Source organism: Coenobita brevimanus, chromosome 21 (genome assembly GCF_032717465.1).
Source record: "Coenobita brevimanus isolate Jiangsu-jjx chromosome 21, ASM3271746v2, whole genome shotgun sequence".
NCBI lineage: Eukaryota > Metazoa > Arthropoda > Malacostraca > Decapoda > Coenobitidae > Coenobita > Coenobita brevimanus.
In genome coordinates, this window is record NC_136974.1 from 6,939,572 (window position 1) to 6,958,482 (window position 18,911).

Sequence of the window (18,911 nt, forward strand, 5' to 3'; positions counted from 1 at the left end):
CAAAAGAAGAAAGCATACAATGATTGGATGAGAAATAGGGGCATGGAAGAAGTTGAGAGGCGGAAGAGAGAGTTATATGTAGAAAGAAAGAGAGAGGTGAAAAGATTAGTAAGAGAGAGTAAGAAGAGAGTGGATGAGGAATTTGGAAGGAATTTGAGTGTAAAGTGGAGGGACTGTAAGAAAATGTTCTGGAAAGAGGTGAAAAGAGTAAGACAGGGTGGCAGTGAAGTTAGTAGGGGAGTGAAAGATAAAAATGGTAGATTACTAGTGGAGAAGGGAGAAAAAGTGAGGAGATGGAGAGAACACTTTAAGGAATTGTTGAACATAGAGGATGGAAGTGATGCGAGTATAAGTGGCTGGGGAATGGCTGGGAGAAGGAGGGAGGTGAGAAGACAGGAAGAAATCAGTAGGATAGAAGTTGTGGAAGCAGTGAAGAAAGTTAAATTGGGGAAAGGCCCAGGAATTGATGGAGTGTGTGGTGAAATGCTGAAGCATGGGGGAGAGATAGTAGTAGAATGGATGTGGAAGATGTGCAGATTGGCCTGGGAGGAAGGTAGAGTCCCGGAGGATTGGAAGTCAGTTATAATTATTCCCTTGTACAAAGGAAAAGGGGAAAAAGAAGTGTGTGGTAATCATAGGGGCATTTGTCTTCTTAGTATAATAGGAAAAGTGTATGGTAGGATACTTATTAACAAAGTTAGAGAAAGAACAGAGAAGTTAGTCGGAGAAGAACAGGGAGGCTTTAGGAAGGGAAAAGGTTGTTTAGATCAGATATTCTTAGATCTTTAGTGAAAAAGTTTCTAGAGAAGAGAAAGAAGTTGTATGCTGCTTTCATGGATTTGGAGAAAGCATATGACAGGGTGGGTAGACAAGGATTGTGGAAAGTGTTAAGAATATATGGAGTAGATGGGAAGTTGTTGAATGCTGTGAAGAGTATGTATGATGGTGCTAAGGCTGCAGTGCGTGTGGATGGTGAACTAAGTGAATTTTTCTCTTTGAAAGTTGGTTTGAAACAGGGATATGTCATGTCTCCATGGTTGTTCAATCTGTACATGGATGGGATAATAAAAGAGGTACAAGGTAGGGTAGTGGATGTTGGAGTGGCCCTGGTGGGAAGTTGTTGAATGCTGTGAAGAGTATGTATGATGGTGCTAAGGCTGCAGTTCGTGTGGATGGTGAACTAAGTGAATTTTTCTCTTTGAAAGTTGGTTTGAAACAGGGATGTGTCATGTCTCCATGGTTGTTCAATCTGTACATGGATGGGATAATAAAAGAGGTACAAGGTAGGGTAGTGGATGTTGGAGTGGCCCTGGTGAGAGAGGATAGTGTCTGGAAACTCCCTGTACTGTTGTTTGCAGATGATACTGTGTTGTTGAGTGATGACGAAGGGGAGCTGCAAGGCTTGGTGGATGAGTTTGGGAGAGTCTGTAAGAAATGGAATCTAAAGGTGAATGTAGGGAAGAGTAAAGTGATGGTCTTTGAGAGAGGTGAAGTCAGTGAATGTACAGTGAGGTTGGATGATGAAGAATTGGAAAATGTGGGTACGTTTAAGTACTTGGGTAGTGTGATGAGTAAGGATGGAGGTTTGGAGGGTGAAGTGCTTGAAAGGGTACAGCAGGGAAGAAAGGTTGCTGGTTCTTTGAAAGCAGTGATAAGAAACAGGGAAGTGAACATGGAAGTGAAAAAGTTACTACATAACAGTATTGTGATACCAACTCTAACGTATGGAAGTGAAGCTTGGACGTTGTTGGAAGGACACAAGTCAAGAGTGAGAGCAGTGGAAATGAGTTATTTAAGAGGAGCCTGTGGAGTCACATGGAGAGACAGGCTGATGAATGAGGATATAAAGGAGCATTGTGGTGTGGATGTGGATGTGATAGGAAGCGTTATGAGGAACACACTGAGGTGGTTTGGCCATGTGGAGAGAATGGAGGGTGAAAGACTGACGAAGAGAGTGTATGTGAGTGAGGTGGAGGGGGGAAGAGGGAGGGGGAGGCCGAGGATGAGATGGAGGGATGGGGTGGAGAGGTATATGAGAGAGGGGTGTGTGAGTTGGAAGCATTGCAGTGAAATGGCGGGGGACAGGGCGACTTGGAGGCGTTTTGTTTGTGGCCACCCCAAATGGGATTGAGGTGTCTGGCAATATATATATATATATATATATATATATATATATATATATATATATATATATCAATCAATCAATCAATCATTTCCTGTGGCACCCCACGGGATGCATAGGGCCTCAATGAACTCTCTCCACCAATATTTGTCTCTTGCCATCTCCTTCAGGTCCCACCAACACTCCACTCCTGCTTATATATATATATAGAGATATATATATATATATATATATATATATATATATATATATTTGTAAAATATATAATGTATATTCATTTTAACATTTGTAGATAATAAATTTTGTGTATACAGTTATAGTTTACTAATTACAGGTTGAACACAAGTCCCTTACTCTTGGAGAAGTTTTGGATGGTGATCGGATGGCCAAGTCACACTACAACATAAAGTTTAAAGGTATCAGTAATGTTTTTTGTATTCTTGCAATATGTTTTGAAAAGTACAGTGTAGCTGATTATGATTGTATTAGTATATTATTCTCTCTATCATTCAGCCCTATTTTGCTCCTTGTTTAGGAGCATAGGCGCTAAGGATTCAAAGTGAGGGCCCATTTACATCCCCTTAGTGATAATATTTGTACAGTAAACTCAACCCAGTGCTTGGTGCCAAATTCTTTTTAAACCATGTCCAGTTGGAACATCTTAACTCATTAGTCCACATGACATGATTTGCTGGTTATATGGTAACTACACAATGTAGTACTGTGACTCCTCCATATATGCCTCTAAAATTTTAACCTAGGCTTTCTTGCTCTCTGAGTCTGTGTATACAGGTCCTTTAACTCTTATAAATAACCTGATGTGTTAACTTAATCCCTTGCCTTACTCCCAACTTGTCAACTAAACACTCTCCGTATCCCCAACTAGAGTACAGATATGCTTGTGAAGGGCATTACTTACTGAAGAGAGAAAAGACAGAGTTAAGACAGTAACATTTAAGAGTTTTTAAACAATGAATAAGTGACGTTGATGCTGTTGACTGTTTCTTGGGTCTCCTGTTCTTGTTTCCTCTTTCTCCATCTCAGTGACAAGCTGAACTCCAAATATCTCTCTGTGTTTCCTAGATACTGTGATCAGTAACTTACAAATTTTACTTGATCACACAAAAGGTGTAGCCATCTCTAGTCACACAAAAGGTGTAGCCATCTCTAGGAGGTTGATGGCAGTACTATGTAGCAGATGACAGGGAGAGTACTGTACACCAAGCCCTCATCTTTCAACCAATTGTTATTCTACAGTTTATTGTTTCAACAATTATAAGTGTATTAAATCTATACCCTTTTTCGTTGTTCGACCTGATTATCCCCACCATTTCAACAATTCAAACCGCACACTGCCAAACAGACCTGCTGAGCTGCCCCATTGACACTCCTGCGCTCTGGTGTGATGATCGGGTGCCTTTTTATCCATCTGCATTTCTATTTGACCATATGGAATACCACAGCATTTGCATGGCTCCACCTAAGACCCCTACTATTACCCCTGTCAAGCGCAGTCATTTAGTCACCAACATGAGTGTTTATGTAATTGTGTGACCTTCTTATATAATTTGTGTTGTGTATGTACTGTGTTTGACCTTCATATATAATTTGTGTTGTGTTGTGGTATATGTGTGTGTGTGTGTGTGTGTGTGCATTTTCCTCTGTTTCTCAATAAGTCAAATTTAGTTTAAACTTGTTTAAGTTTTTAGACTGGACGATCTCTTTGTCCAGGCTATTCCACAGGTCTATTCATCTATAAGGAAAACTATACTTCTTGATATCCTTCAAGCAGCTTGGTTTCTTGAGTTTCATTCCGTGTCCTCTTGTTACTCTTATCCCATACAAACAGATCTTCTTTGTCAATTTTATCTACTCCCACCATGGTCCTGAACACTGCAATCATGCCTCCTCTCTCCTTTCTTCTAAGGAAGGCAAATCCAGCTTTTCTAACCACTCTCTATACGACAGATCTGCCAGACTGGGGACCATTTTGGTTGCTGCTCTTTGTATTCTCTCAATCTTGTTTATATCTTTCTTTTTGTGTGGGGACCACACTACTGCTGCATATTCTAACCTGGGGCGGATCATGGCCACTATCAATTTTTTCATCATCTCCTCATCCATATAATGAAATGCTACTCTTATGTTAGTCAGGAGTTTATACGTCTCTCTAACTGCCTTGTTAATGTTTTTCAGGTGACAAACTGTCCTGGACCAGCACTCCCAAATCTTTCTCTTCTCTTTCTTTTGTGATTGGTTCATTACCCAACAAATAATTCAGTGATGACCTCTTGGTACTTTTACCCATTTCCAATATTTTACATTTCTTTGCAGTAAATTTCATTTCCCACATCCGGCTCCAGTCGTGTATCCTATCCAGATCCTCCTGCAGCATTTTCCAATCCTCCTCAACCTCTACTTTCCTCATGATCTTTGCATCATCAGCAAACAGACTTGCATAACTGTTCACTTCATCTACCATATTTACATAAATCAGGAACATTATTGGCACCAACACCAAGCCCTGTGGGACTCCACTTGTTACTTCCCTCCATCCAGACATCCTATCCTTTATTACTGTCCTCATTTGTCTGTCTCTCAAAAAGTCTCTCATCCATTCCAGGAGGTTCCCCTTCAGTCCTCCTATATGCTCTAGTTTCCACATTAGTCTCTTATGGGGTACCTTGTCAAAGGCCTTCTTCAAATCTAAATACACACAATCCACCCAACCATCTCTCTCCTGTAGAACGTCAATCGCTCTTGAGTAAAAACTCAGCAAGTTGGACACACATGACCTTCCACTTCTAAATCCAAACTGACTATCTGCCAAAATATTCATCTCTTCGAGATATTTTATCCATCTATCTTTCTGAATTCTTTCGCACAATTTCGCGACCATCCTGGTTAGGGTCACTGGTCTATAATTCAGGGGTTCTTCCCTGTTTCCTCCCTTGTAAATTGGTACCACATTTGCCCAATTCCATTCTTGAGGCACTTTCCCCTCTTCCAGAGAACACACAATTAAACTGTGAATCTTATCCGCCAGTTGTTTTCTACATTCCTTCAGTACCCAATTAGAGATTCCATCTGGTCCTGGGGCTTTCCTTACATCTTGATTTTCCAGTAATTTATATGCTTCCTGTACTTCCACTTTCATATCTCTTATCACTACATTTCTAGTCACTCCCTCCCGTTCCACAAACTCACTTTCATTAGTGAAAACTTACTGGAAACGTTTGTTCATTATTTCTGCTTGCATTGCTGCATCTTTATAGACCTCTCCTTCTTCTTTCAGTTTGGTGATTCCTTCCTTTTGTTTCAGTTTGCCATTAGCAAATCTAAAAAACAGTTTGGGTTCATCCTTACATTTGTCTGTTATACCTTTTTCAAAATTCCTTTCTTCCTCTCTACGTATTCTTGTGTAATAATTTCTAATTTTTTTATATTCTTCTTTTGTTCTGTTGTTACCTCTCTTTCACCAGTTGTTCCACACCTTATCTCTCTCTTTTTTTTTTTGCTATCATACACCTTCTATTAAACCACTCCTTTTTTCTGTTTTCTTTCCCCCTTACTCTTGGCACAAGTTTTTCCACTCCCAAATTATAGAAGCCTAGAATAATATCCCACTTCCTCTGTATCTCTTGTTTCTCTTAATTTTCTCCAGTCTGCATTTTTGAAAAATTTTCTCAATCCTGTAAAATTTGCTTTCCCAAAGTTGTATCTTCCCTGCCAATAAAGCTCGTCTCTTGGCTCCATGTTCCCTGTTATCAACTGGAACTCATTGACCACATGATCACTTTTTCCAATAGGACACAGATATTTCAAGGATTCTACTACATTGGGTTCTTTGGTAAACAGTAAGTCTAGTCTTGCTGGTGTGTCCTCACCTCGGAACCGTGTCTCTTCTTTGACCCATTGCGTCATCACATTGTTCATTGTTATATTTAATAATGTAGTTCCCCATGAATCTTTGCTGCCTCCTGAGTCCCATTCCTCCCAGTTCTCCTTTTTACAATTGAAATCACCCTTTAAAATTATATTGTTACTTTTCTTAATCATTTTCTGTAAATAGCTAGCCATGTCTGACAACATTTCCTGGTATTCATCATCACTCGATGCTCTTGTCTTAGGGGGAACATACACTACTGCCGTATCTCTCTTTGCTGTTCTCTTCAGTTTCTAATTTCATATTTATCACTTCAGCCCTGCCTTCTCCCATTTCCACGGTATCTACATTTATGTTGTTCTTCACTGCTATCATCACTCCTCCTCCCTTTTTTTCTCTTCTGTCTCTTCTCCACAGTTTGTATTTACCATCTCCCATATGAACATCAGTATCTTCTCTTAATTTTGTCTCTACAAAGCACGTAACATCAGGGTCATGTACCCTCAAAAAATCATTGATTTCTAGCCTTGCCGATATTAAACCATCAAGATTAGTATATGCCACCTTCCAATTCATTTTGATGTTTTTTATACCTTCTTCTCTCCGCCAGTACCACTTCCTTAATTTCTGATCCATGACGCTCCAATAAAACACTTGTCTTCTCTTCCTCCGTTCTCTGTTCGTTTTTTACCTTTGCTTCCTGTACTAACTCCTTTATCTTAGCTCTTTCTTCCTCATTTGCATCTCTCCTTATCCAAGCATTTTTTAACCCTTCCTTGTCTGATAATTTCCATGTTCTACTGATAATTTCATTTACTGTTGCTTGGGACATGAACTTTACCTTCAATGGCCTTGCCCCTCCTTCCTCGTACTTTCCTAACCTAAACACCTCTTCAGTCTCTTCTTGAGCTTTGTGGTTTTCCTCCATGACTACTGATATTATTTCTTTAACCTTCCTCAATTCTTCTCTTTCTGATCTTATTGTTTACATTTTTCTTTAACTCCTGAAATTATTACACATTTTTTCTTATCTGCTACATCTCTAACTAAAGATTCTCTACTTCTCAGTACCCTAACCACTTCCCTCTCCACACTTTCCTTGCTTTGTTGTTCTATAATCTCTTTCAAATTTACATTTTCTTCTTCCTGAATTTTCTTCCACCCCTTATGTTGCTCCTTGATTTCTCTAATGTGCTCGTCCTATACTCATGATTTGGATTCATACTCATTTAGTTTGTTTTTCATCCTGTCCCTTTCTTCTTCTAACCTCTTATTCTCCCTCTTAAGTTGATTTATTTCATTAGAGGCTGATTCATTGCTAACTTTTAATTTAGTAACTTCTCTTTCTTGTTTGTCACTGCTTGTACTAATTTTTTCCAGTTTATTCCTTAAACTTTGATCTCGTTTTCATGCTCTATGGTCCGTTCGTGTAACTCTTTAATTACTGCCCATACCTTTTTTTATCTCCTGGACATTCCTCTCCGCTGTTTTCTCTACACCTGCTATTCTTGTTTGGTTCAACTTAATACTTCCATTTCCCACATCCTCCTCACAGAAGCCCTCGAACTCTTTCTCGCCACTTGTAAACATTGCACCGTCCCTTTCCGCCATGATTCAACCATATGGAGACTTTCTGTTTTCATTATATCTTGTTCTTTTTGTAAGCGAAACCACAGTTTTTTTTTATTACTGTCCGATGGGACCACCATTCACACACACATTAACGAGTGTGTGTGTGTGTGTGTGTGTGTGTGTGTGTGAGAAAGAGAGAGAGAGAGAGTATAGTATTCTGATGTAGTACGCTACGTACAGTCTTGGTCATAAATAATCACCTATCCTTTGGTACCCCATGCCCCAGACTGGCTCCTTTATGCGTGGCAGGTCACAGTGGAGTAAGAATGGGTTGAGAGGGAGGGGCCAGAGAAAGAAGGGAAGGTGGGTGGGGGATAGAGCGATGGTACGGGGGTGGAGTGAGGGAGAGGAGGGAAGGTAGGTAGGGGAAGGAGAATGAAATGCAAAGTGGTGGTCACATTATTTGTCTGTTTTCTTTCATTCAGGGCATGATATAAGGAAGTTAATATTTGGTAGATAATGCTGCATTACACCTTGTATAGCGATGTCAGATAACAAACTTTAGATAGGTGGTGATATTAACCCTCTTGCACACGATAAGTTTCAGTAAGTTTTCTGGCACATGATTTTTTCTGCAAGGCCGCTGGCCTGGCTGCCTGCGCGCGGTAAATAACACATATTCTCGCCGTATTTTCGCCACCCAAACATCAATATACTGCCATGAAACCTGTATCATCTTATTCATCGATGTTTGTTGTAGTTGATAAGCACCACAAAAAAACAGGAAAACACGAATAAAACAACATTAAGCGGCCATAGATAAACATTTTGCTATGTCAATTTCACTTCCCAATATCACCATTCGAATGCTCTCCATCATACAGGAAAATGTTATTTGAAGTTTTGATAGAGAATTTCATCAGCTTTCTAAAGAGACAAATCCGGTTGTGATACAATTTGTAGTTTTTGAGAAAATAGCCAAAAACTGAAAGCTATTTTTGAAAAAAAATCAGTGATCTCTCATTCAGAACTTTTCTCACACACCTTATGTTTTTATTGCATAATATTATGCAGAATTTCACGAGCTTTCTAATGAACAAAGATGGTTTCGATACACCTCATAGTTTTCTAGTAAATTGCCAAAAATGACTGGGAACTCACATCCGTGCGTCACTTTTGTGATGTGCGCACAGCATACGCAATGTTCCCGCCTACTTAACAACGAGTTTTTATCATAGATATTACATTATGTCTTGTACATACGTAGAATTTACTGCTCTTTATCATGGTTCTTACAGGAAATCAATATGTCCAATAGTTTTTGAGTAATTGGCCGACCAAGCGAGATTATTCCTCGGAGCGCTTTCGACTTTTACCTCAAGCGAGGAAAAAAAAAAATAGTCTGTTCCCCTGTCTTTTCCTACAGAAAAAATGCTCCCAAAGGCTTATATTCTGCAAATGAACATACGTAGAATTTACTGCTCTTTAACATGGTTCTTATGGGAAATCGATACATCCAATAGTTTTGGAGTAATTGGGCGACAAATGTAGAATACTCCTACTCACCCGCACGCGAGATAAAAAACATTCTTTCCCTGTCTCACCCACGGCTACATATTTTCGCTCGTTACGTTTTATTATTTTCTTTTTTTACTCAAAGTATCTATTTATAGCCCGACTCCCTAATCCCGCAAAGGGTGGCCGCAGACAAAACGCCTCCAAGTCGCTCTGTCACCCATCATTTGACAACCCTCCCCCCAACTCACCCCCCCATCCCTCATATACCTCTCAACTCCATCCCTCCACCTCATCCTCGGTCTACCCCTCCCTCTCTCTCCCTCCACCTCACCTACCTACATCCTCTTGGTCGTTCATTCTCCATTCTCTCCACTCAAAGTATACACGTAAAATATCATAAGGTTTTTGATAGTGCTCTCAGACTCTCAACATGACCACTAGTCATTTTGCTAGGTTCTGATACTGAAGCTGAACTTTCGTCCGTCTCATATGTGTGTATGTAAAAAACATTACTTATTTGTGTAAAAAATATTGAACTATAGAAAAAGGTCAATATACAAATCAACAAAATACGGAGCCAATGCCGTGCTCAGAAAGGTATTTGGCAAGTTTCGGTGCTGTATAGTAGTTGTCTGTATACAGCACATGATTCCCACCAAAATACTTTTCTAGGAGCACTTTCACTACACAGCCTGAGAAGCCAAGGGGGTGTGTTTTATCCAGATCGACAGTGCTGGCTGAATATATGTCGAAGTCAAGGATGTACCCTGTCTTACAGTCGCACAGTACAAAGAACTTAATTCCAAAGCGATGGCGTTTGCTTGGAATGTACTGAACAAACCGAAGACGTCCTCTGAACAAAACCAAGGATTCGTCAATGACAACCTTCTGAAAGGGGTGGAAGAATGACATAAACTTATTCTTCATTCTGCTCAGAATCTCCCGGATCTTCCAGAGTGGGTCGGTTTATGAAGGTACATCGTTGTCGGCAAAGTACAGGTTTCCCATGATGTTCCAGAAGCGATCTCTGGCCATGTACATATTGAAGGTGGGTGAGGGTAGTAAGGGGTCCATGGACCAGTATTCTTCCAACTCATGCTTCTTGGAGTGTGGCATGAGAAGCATGAGGGCAAAGAACACATACAGCTCCTGCACTCCCAGCATGGACCACTGTTGCATCTTGGCTGCACCTGTACCACTTGCAGCACGTTGTGATTCATACCTGTTGGTCTCATCACATATGTGCTGCATGACTTCGTCATCTAGGAAGGCCAAAAGGTAGTCCACACACTCAGCATTTTCGTCAATAGTGAAGGCAGGCTGAACTCCTGAGGAGCTCTCATCAAATAATAAATTTTCAGGCACAAAATCTGACCCTTCCGTCCACGCGAAGGCGTCCAGGATTCCCTATCATGGCGGTGTAGGGCGGGTGGTGGTGGTGGTGGTTGAGGTTGGCTGTGAGGCAGATTTATCTCGGTCAAGGTCACTCGCACTGACCCTGGGTTGCCGTACAGCACTAGCAGCCCTTACCCTACTAGCTACACTACTTTTCGCTCTCCTTGATTTACCTCTTCCTCTATGGCCTGCCTTCACTGTTGATGCTGGTGATGACTCCGACGACGAAGACTCCGGAGATAACTCAGCCGACGATGAGGAAGAAATGAGTGAAGTGTGGCTTGGGGAACGGGGAGGTGAATCCACTCGAGTCTCATGGCGGGCTGGGTCACGTGGGGGCATTGTTCTGGGGCTAACATGCCACCTTTTCACTCCCTTCCCAAATTCCTTGCCTTGCTGCACTAAAGGCTCCTTTCCCTTGGAGCTAGAGACTACTTCCGACACTGAAGCACTCGTTGTAGCAGTTTCTGGCACGATAACCTCACCCGGCTCATCACACGATTCACCCGAATCGTCAAAATCACTGTCCATTATCACCATGGACAATTCTGCAAGTTCACGTGCCACTGCAGAGTCACTAAGTCCTTTCCTGCTTCCTTCACTACTTTTCTTAGGGGTAGAGGTCACGGGGCCCTTTGCAATGGGCGTAGAAGCAGCAGGAATGGCGGGGTGCGAGTGCGACATGGTTTCACTACAGCGGAGGACAAGGAACTAAATGCCACGGCTTATCTGAGAAGGGAAGGGTTGACAATGACACTGAGGCTGACTGCTGCTAACTTACATGCTAATTTTTTTATAGGTAGAAAATCTCGGCAATACATAAAGAAATAGGTAGTTCCAGGTGAATGTAAATGTCACTTAGGCTTCTCCCTTCCTTTCTGATATATATTTTTATTACAGACATCGATTACAAGGCATAATTCAAAAGGGAAATTACCTTGGTAATGTAGCGAATGAATGCACGTGAGGTGTTGTCAGGTGATAATTAGCCAATTCCTGGTGTATAACACTATCACTTACCTGATTTTTTTTTGGTATATATTATTTTGTATAAGTATAGGGCATAGGGCTTATTTCAATGATGAAATCTGTGGAAAAATCCGGGGGAAATTTGCGTAGCGCAGCGCGGCGTGGGAGGTGAGAGGACAGGGTAATGGAGGGCAGGTAGGGAGGGGAGTCACGAAGGGGGTAAAATCGCTAAAATGTCAACAATGGATGGGAGTACAGATGAGATTTGGAGTGCTGACTAGTGTTGGACATTGGTAGTACTGATAGATGATACAAGCCACCACTTGAGAGCCCGGGATAATTGAAAATAACACAGAATCACAAAAGTGACGCCCCGCGGTATGATCCATTGTGGCCAAGCGTCACGAAAGTGACGCCCTGCGGTTAAGGGGTTAAGTACCAGTCCAGGAACCAGGGACCCACATTCCAGACATACCTTTAGCTCTATTATATTGGATAGTGGAGGGATTACTGTACTGTACTCCCAATGGTCACCAACAAAAGTATAAAAAAAATAAATAAATAAAAGCTGTTTCACCAGATAGTTGCTGCCTGCGGTACGACATGCTCTACAAATCAATACAGAACCATGATTCCCGACGGCTGCAGCTCCTAGTACAGTACGAGAAAGATTTTATCTTGCAAGATGGATGGGAAGGAAATTAAAGATTGCACCTTTCTTTCTTGTTGTCGTCTTTCTTGAATCGGACTTGCAGTCAGCCACGTCACATATAAAGTATGTCATATTGAATGTCAATGTTTGCAAAGTCTGTTCACAAACTCTCGTACGCCAGGCACCATGCAGGTCTGAAGCCGAGAATGCTTTTTCCATCTTTGTACAGCAGATAAATCTGTTAATGTAACTTGACAGCTATATCCATGACTTTAAAATGGTGTCAGTTCATATACAGACGAATATTAACCCGCTTAATGCCAGTGCTGTTTTAAAACGGTCTGGCATATTTCCTTGGCCAGTGCCAGTGCTGTTTTAAAACGGTTTAAAATAAAAAACTTCACTGTGACTGCATTTTTCAAAATTCGCGGGTTAAAACTGGCAGGCATGTAAGGTAACTGTTCCTGTACCATCCCCCAGGCTGTCAAGGCCATACACTCACTCGCTCCCCCCCTCACGCTCGCTCTGCCTTACTCTGCCTGTGTGCCTCACCCAATGCTGTACATAGTGAAGGCATTTTGTAAATATTTTCTTGTAAATGTAAATTGTAAATATTTTCTAGTAAGTGTAAGGACTATATAGTGAAGTCAAGTTGTAAATACCTTCTTGTAAGTGCCAGAACTGTACGTAATGAAGTCAGGTTGTACCTATCTTCAAGTAAGTGTAAGATAATGCATTCACAGTGAGAAAGACATGCAAATTGTGATAGATGCTGAAGTAATAAGTAATCAGAAAAGTGTACTGAACATTACTATACCTTCCCAGCATAAATACCTGAGTATACCTTACATAGAAAACGGCTTTCTCTCACGTCCTAGGTGAGCACGAGAGAGCGGCTATACTGTACGTGTAAACGAGTATGCAGGACTCAATAAAACTCATTTCTGAGCCTCAGTGAGCATTTTAATGGCAAAATTCGTTGTTTCCACATCAAAATCTATCAGTTTAGCCCCCCCCCCCAAAAAAAAAGGCCAAAAAATGACCGGCACTAGGGTGACCCATAGAGCTAAAAATAGCTGGCACGCGGCGGGTTAATGTAGCTACTCAGTTGTATTGATCATTATTCACCTTATACATAACAGATTCTAGGAATGGTTATAATGGTTGGTATTGGTGAAATATAAGCAGTTTTACACATATAATCTGTAAATGATAATACTTTAGACATATTTGAACTATTATATGCTTCACAGGCAGTGAAACATTTCAGCATATATGAGTTGAGAGATAAATCATAGATTCTTTGCCGAGGCAGTTCCTTTGCCACCTGCGATCTTCTGTCCATAGGAACCGCAGTGTCTGATGAAAATCTTATTTTTTTTTTTTAATATCTTTGCTGGTGACCACTGGGAGTATCTGAATAAAAATATACATAAATATGCATACATATGTGTAAAAACCAATAAATCTTCATCTCATGATGTATATAACCATCACCAAAAAACATATGAACACAAAGTATTTTGTAACCTCATTATCAGACCCAAACACACTTTAAATGAATGAGAAAAATTTGTACATTATATTTTCATGAAAAAACACCCGTATGTAAGAATTATGCAATGTCCTCAAAATAAAATTGGAAATTAAAAATTCTTGTGGTATCAAGTACCCACTCCTTACTGCTAAAGCTCCTATTCTACCTTAGATGATTCCAGTGCTGTTCCTCCATCACTTCTTCTCCTCTGACTTCCTCATGGCTGACATTAAAATTTCTTTAGCGGATGTATTTCTGCCATCACTGGCCTCAATACTAACAAGGCATATGGGCCTGATGGAGTCCCTCCTGTTGTCCTCAAGAACTCTGCTTCTGTGCTTACACCCTGCCTAAGTAAACTCTTTCGCCTTTGCATGTCAATTGGTACTTTTCCTTCTTGCTGGAAGTTTGCTCTCATTCAGCCAGTCCCAAAGAAGGGTGACCATTCCCAACCATCCAATTGCTTTAACATCCTGTGTCTCAAAACTTTTTGAGTCTGTTCTCTATCTGTCTATCTATTGCCAGACGCCTCAATCCCGTTTGGGGTGGCCACAAACAAATCGCCTCCAAGTCGCCCTGTCCCCCGCCATTTCACTGCCCTGCTCCCAACTCACACCCCCCTCTCTCATATACCTCTCCACCCCATCCCTCCATCTCATCCTCGGCTTCCCCCTCCCTCTTCCCCCCTCCACCTCACTCACATACACTCTCTTCGTCAGTCTTTCACCCTCAATCTTCTCCACATGGCCAAACCACCTCAGTGTGTTCCTCATAACGCTCCCTATCACATCCACATCAACACCACAACGTTCCTTTATATCCTCATTCGTCAGCCTAATCTCTCCATGTGACTCCACAGGCTCCTCTTAACCCTTTAACCGCGGGCATTGTTTTGCCCCGACTGTCCTCTCCCGCAGGGGTTTCGACCAAAATGTAAACAAACTTAAAACCTTTATAACTCTGCACAGAATAAATCTAGAGCAAAAAATAAGGTACCATTAGAAAGTACTAACCTTCGGCTTTGCAATGATGTAGGTTTCATGATTTCGTTGACTATCACTGGATGGGCAGTGCCATTAGAAGTGAGCGATGTAAAATCACTATTTTTCGCTCACACACCATTACCAAATGCCAACCTCATTCTGATAATAATACTATAAACATATATGAACACTGCACATACGATAAACACCCACTCTGTGTTCACTGAGGCAGGTAAAAGGCACTGTAATTACCCACACTTCACTGCCACATCAGCGGTGTTGTAATCACTATTTTTCGCTCACACCTTTACCAAATGCCAACCTCATTCTGATAATAATACAATAAACATATATGAACACTGCACATACGATAAACACCCACTCTGTGTTCACTGAGGCAGGTAAAAGGCACTGTAATTGCCCGCACTTCACTGCCATATCAGCGGTGTTGTAATCACTATTTTTCGCTCACACACCATTACCAAATGCCAACCTCATTCTGATAATAATACAGTAGAACCTCTCTCATTCGGACTATATTGGGGGAAGGGTTGTCCGAATTAGCAGATTGTCCGGACCATCAGGGTAATCTCCAGTTCATACCAAACTCTATCTACATATGGTATGTTTGTTAATTATTAACATATGTGGCATGTGTCAACCCTACGTAACCGCAAAAGATGAAAGGATACCAGTACTAAAATAACAAAACTAATCATGTACGATAGTTTTGTATTGCATAATTTACAGGTAAGGCCATGACAAGAAACTAGCCTGCATTCTAAATTGTAGTAAGTGACTAAGGCCCGTGTAGCCAAAAAAAAAAAATAATTAACCGTAATATTTGGAATAAAAATAAAACTTGTGTAGGCAAAAAATACATTGTCATCTTTGGCATATTGATAACACTCATTTGGGCAAGAAGCTAATGTTTGATGTACAAGTAAAGCACATAAGTACAAAAAATAACCTACAGTAATCACTAAACTATCTATCTACTATCTACTGCCAGACACCATAATCCCTTAAGGGGTGGCCATTTGACTTTGAGTTATTTGTTTTAAGGGAAGGGGCACTAACCCTCCACCAACCCACTTGTTCACACGTAGGGAGCACGTATGGTTTGGTTATATGGTTACCACCCAGCGTTGTAAATGGTTTCTTGGCTTACAGGAAACCATTTGGCTTGTCACTCAATGTAAAGCCACCTGTAAAGGAAAGAAAAGCAATAAGAAGTGACAGGAAAGATGCAAGAAATAGGAAGAGAGGAGGGGAGGCACAGAAAAAGAATGATAAAGGCTAAGGAAGAAGTAGGCAGCACTACATCAAGTGAGTGGATGATGGTCGCCACCACCTACCACCACGCCACACTAAACACTGCAGAATATTCTGACCCATTTTTGTGTAAGCAAACTCCTCCTTTTAACACCTTTATTCATTACAGAAGCTACACTTACATTAAGGGGCGTGGTAAGGAGGATTAACTTTTGAAATACAGCGTAAAAATATAAATGGTTGGTGAACTAGTTGATGGAACGAATGCTAGCGTGTGTTTAAACAGGCGCCCATGTTGCAACTTAGCGTGATCCAAGACCAAATGAATGACGATCGCTTTTTGCGTCGATACTGAAAATGACTTTAGAATTACTTTCAACATATTTTTGGAGCTTATTATTTTTAAATTTTGTCCGGATTAACAGAAATCCGGATTAAAGGGGTCCGGATTAAAGAGGTTCTACTGTACTATAAACATATATGAACACTGCACATACAATAAACACCCAATCTGTGTTCACTGAGGCAGGTAAAAGGCACTGTAATTGCCTGCACTTCATTTCCTTATCAGCAGTGTTGTCACTCACACAGCTGGACAGATACTGATGCGCGTTTGGTCCGGGGTGGGGTGGGGGGCCCAGGGGGTGGGAGGTGGGGCCCCAGGGGGGGGAGGGAGGTGTGGGTCGGCTGGAGTTAAAGAACTTAATAGCTACTCTCCCTTGAAACAATTGGCGCACGGAAAAAACGCGGGGTATTCAAAATATTCACAAACATTCGAGAATGACACCCGCGGTTTGGTCCAGTTTTTCAAATGTCATTCTGGAATGACACCCGCAGTTAAAGGGTTAAATAACTCATTTCCACTGCTGTCACTCTTGACTTGTGTCCTTCCAACAACGTCCAAGCTTCACTTCCGTACGTTAGAGTTGGTATCACAATACTGTCATGTAGTAACTTTTTCACTTCCATGCTTACTTCCCTGTTTCTTATCACTGCTTTCAAAGAGCCAGCAACCTTTCTTCCCTGCTGTACCCTTTCAAGCACTTCACCCTCCAAACCTCCATCCTTACTTATCACACTACCCAAGTACTTAAACGTACTCACATTTTCCAATTCCTCACCATCCAACCTCGCTGTACATTCTCTGACTTCACCTCTCTCAAAGACCATCACTTTACTCTTCCCTACATTCACCTTTAGATTCTGTTTCTTACACACTCTCCCAAACTCATCCACCAAGCCTTGCAGCTCCCCTTCGTCTTCACTCAACAACACAGTATCATCTGCAAACAACAGTACAGGGAGTTTCCAAACACTATCCTCTCTCACCAGGGCCACTCCAACATCCACTACCCTACCTTGTACCTCTTTTATTACCCCATCCATGTACAGATTGAACAACCATGGAGACATGACACATCCCTGTTTCAACCCAGCTTTCAAAGAGAAAAACTCACTTAGTTCACCATCCACACACACTGCAGTCTTCGCATCATCGTACATACTCTTCACAGCATTCAACAACTTCCCATCTACTCCATATATTCTTAACACTTTCCACAATCCTTGTCTATCCACCCTGTCATATGCTTTCTCCAAATCCATGAAAGCTGCATACAACTTCTTTCCCTTCTCTAGAAACTTTTCCACTAAAGATCTAAGAATGAATATCTGATCTACACAACCTCTTCCCTTCCTAAAGCCTCCCTGTTCTTCTCCAACTAATTTCTCTGTTCTTCCTCTAACTCTGTCAATAAGTATCCTACCATACACTTTTCCTATTATACTAAGAAGACAAATGCCCCTATGATTACCACACACTTCTTTTTCCCCTTTTCCTTTGTACAAGAGAATAATTATACCTGACTTCCAATCCTCCGGGACTCTACCTTCCTCCCAGGCTAATCTGCACATCTTCCACATCCATTCTACTACTATCTCTCCCCCATGCTTCAGCATTTCACCACACACTCCATCAATTCCTGGGGCTTTCCCAGATTTAACTTTCTTCATTGCTTCCACAACTTCTTTCCTACTGATTTCTTCCTGTCTTTTCACCTCCCTCCTTCTCCCAGCCATTCCCCAGCCACTTATACTCGCATTACTTCCATCCTCTACGTTCAACAATTCTTTAAAGTGTTCTCTCCATCTGCTCACTTTTTCTCCCTTCTCCACTAGTAATCTACCATTTTTATCTTTCACTCCCCTTCTAACTTCACTTTCACCCTGTCTTACTCTTTTCACCTCTTTCCAGAACATTTTCTTACAGTCCCTCCACTTTACACTCAAATTCCTTCCAAATTCCTCATCCACTCTCTTCTTACTCTCTCTTACTAATCTTTTCACCTCTCTCTTTCTGTCTACATATAACTCTCTCTTCCGCCTCTCAACTTCTTCCACGCCCCTATTTCTCATCCATTCATTGTATGCTTTCTTCTTTTGTGCCACAGCCTGTTTCACCTCTTCAGTCCACCACGCTGTTCCTTGCACCCCCCTCCGTCTTCTCTTCCTTCCACACACCACATCACATGCTGCACATATTTCTTCTGTAAATATGCTACACACACCTTCCACGTCTCCCATCTGCTCCATTTCATATTTGCCCAATCGTTCCTCCACTTCTCTCTTATACTCTGCCTTTTTCTCATCCTCTTGTAACCTTTCCACTCTCCTTGCAACTACTCCTTTCTCTCGTCTTTCCCTTCTTCTATTTCTCCATTCTAATTGGACCTTGATTCTGGCCACCACCAAGTAGTGGTCAGAAAGTCCACTCCCCCAACCTCTATAAACTCTTGCATCCATTACACATCTTCGCATCCTTTCATCCACACACACATAATCAATCATTGCCTTCCTTTCATTCAGTTCACCACCCACCTTTCTCATCACTCACCATGTATACCTGTGGATCATTTTATGCCTGAAGAGGGTATTGGCTACCACCAACCCCCTCCCAGCACAAATGTCCACTAACGCACTCCCATTCTCATCTATCTCAGCAG

General features: G+C 41.4%; 1 protein-coding gene across 1 annotated transcript in view; it reads left to right on the plus strand.

Annotated features, from left to right (window-relative positions):
- The window catches only part of LOC145392190 (transmembrane 9 superfamily member 1-like), a 538,883-nt gene that overhangs the window by 47,296 nt on the left and 472,676 nt on the right, over positions 1-18,911 (plus strand). The window contains exon 3 of the mRNA XM_080266639.1: positions 2,457-2,538. Coding sequence (XP_080122765.1) covers positions 2,457-2,538 — 82 coding nt within the window. The remainder of the gene's footprint in view (positions 1-2,456; positions 2,539-18,911) is intronic.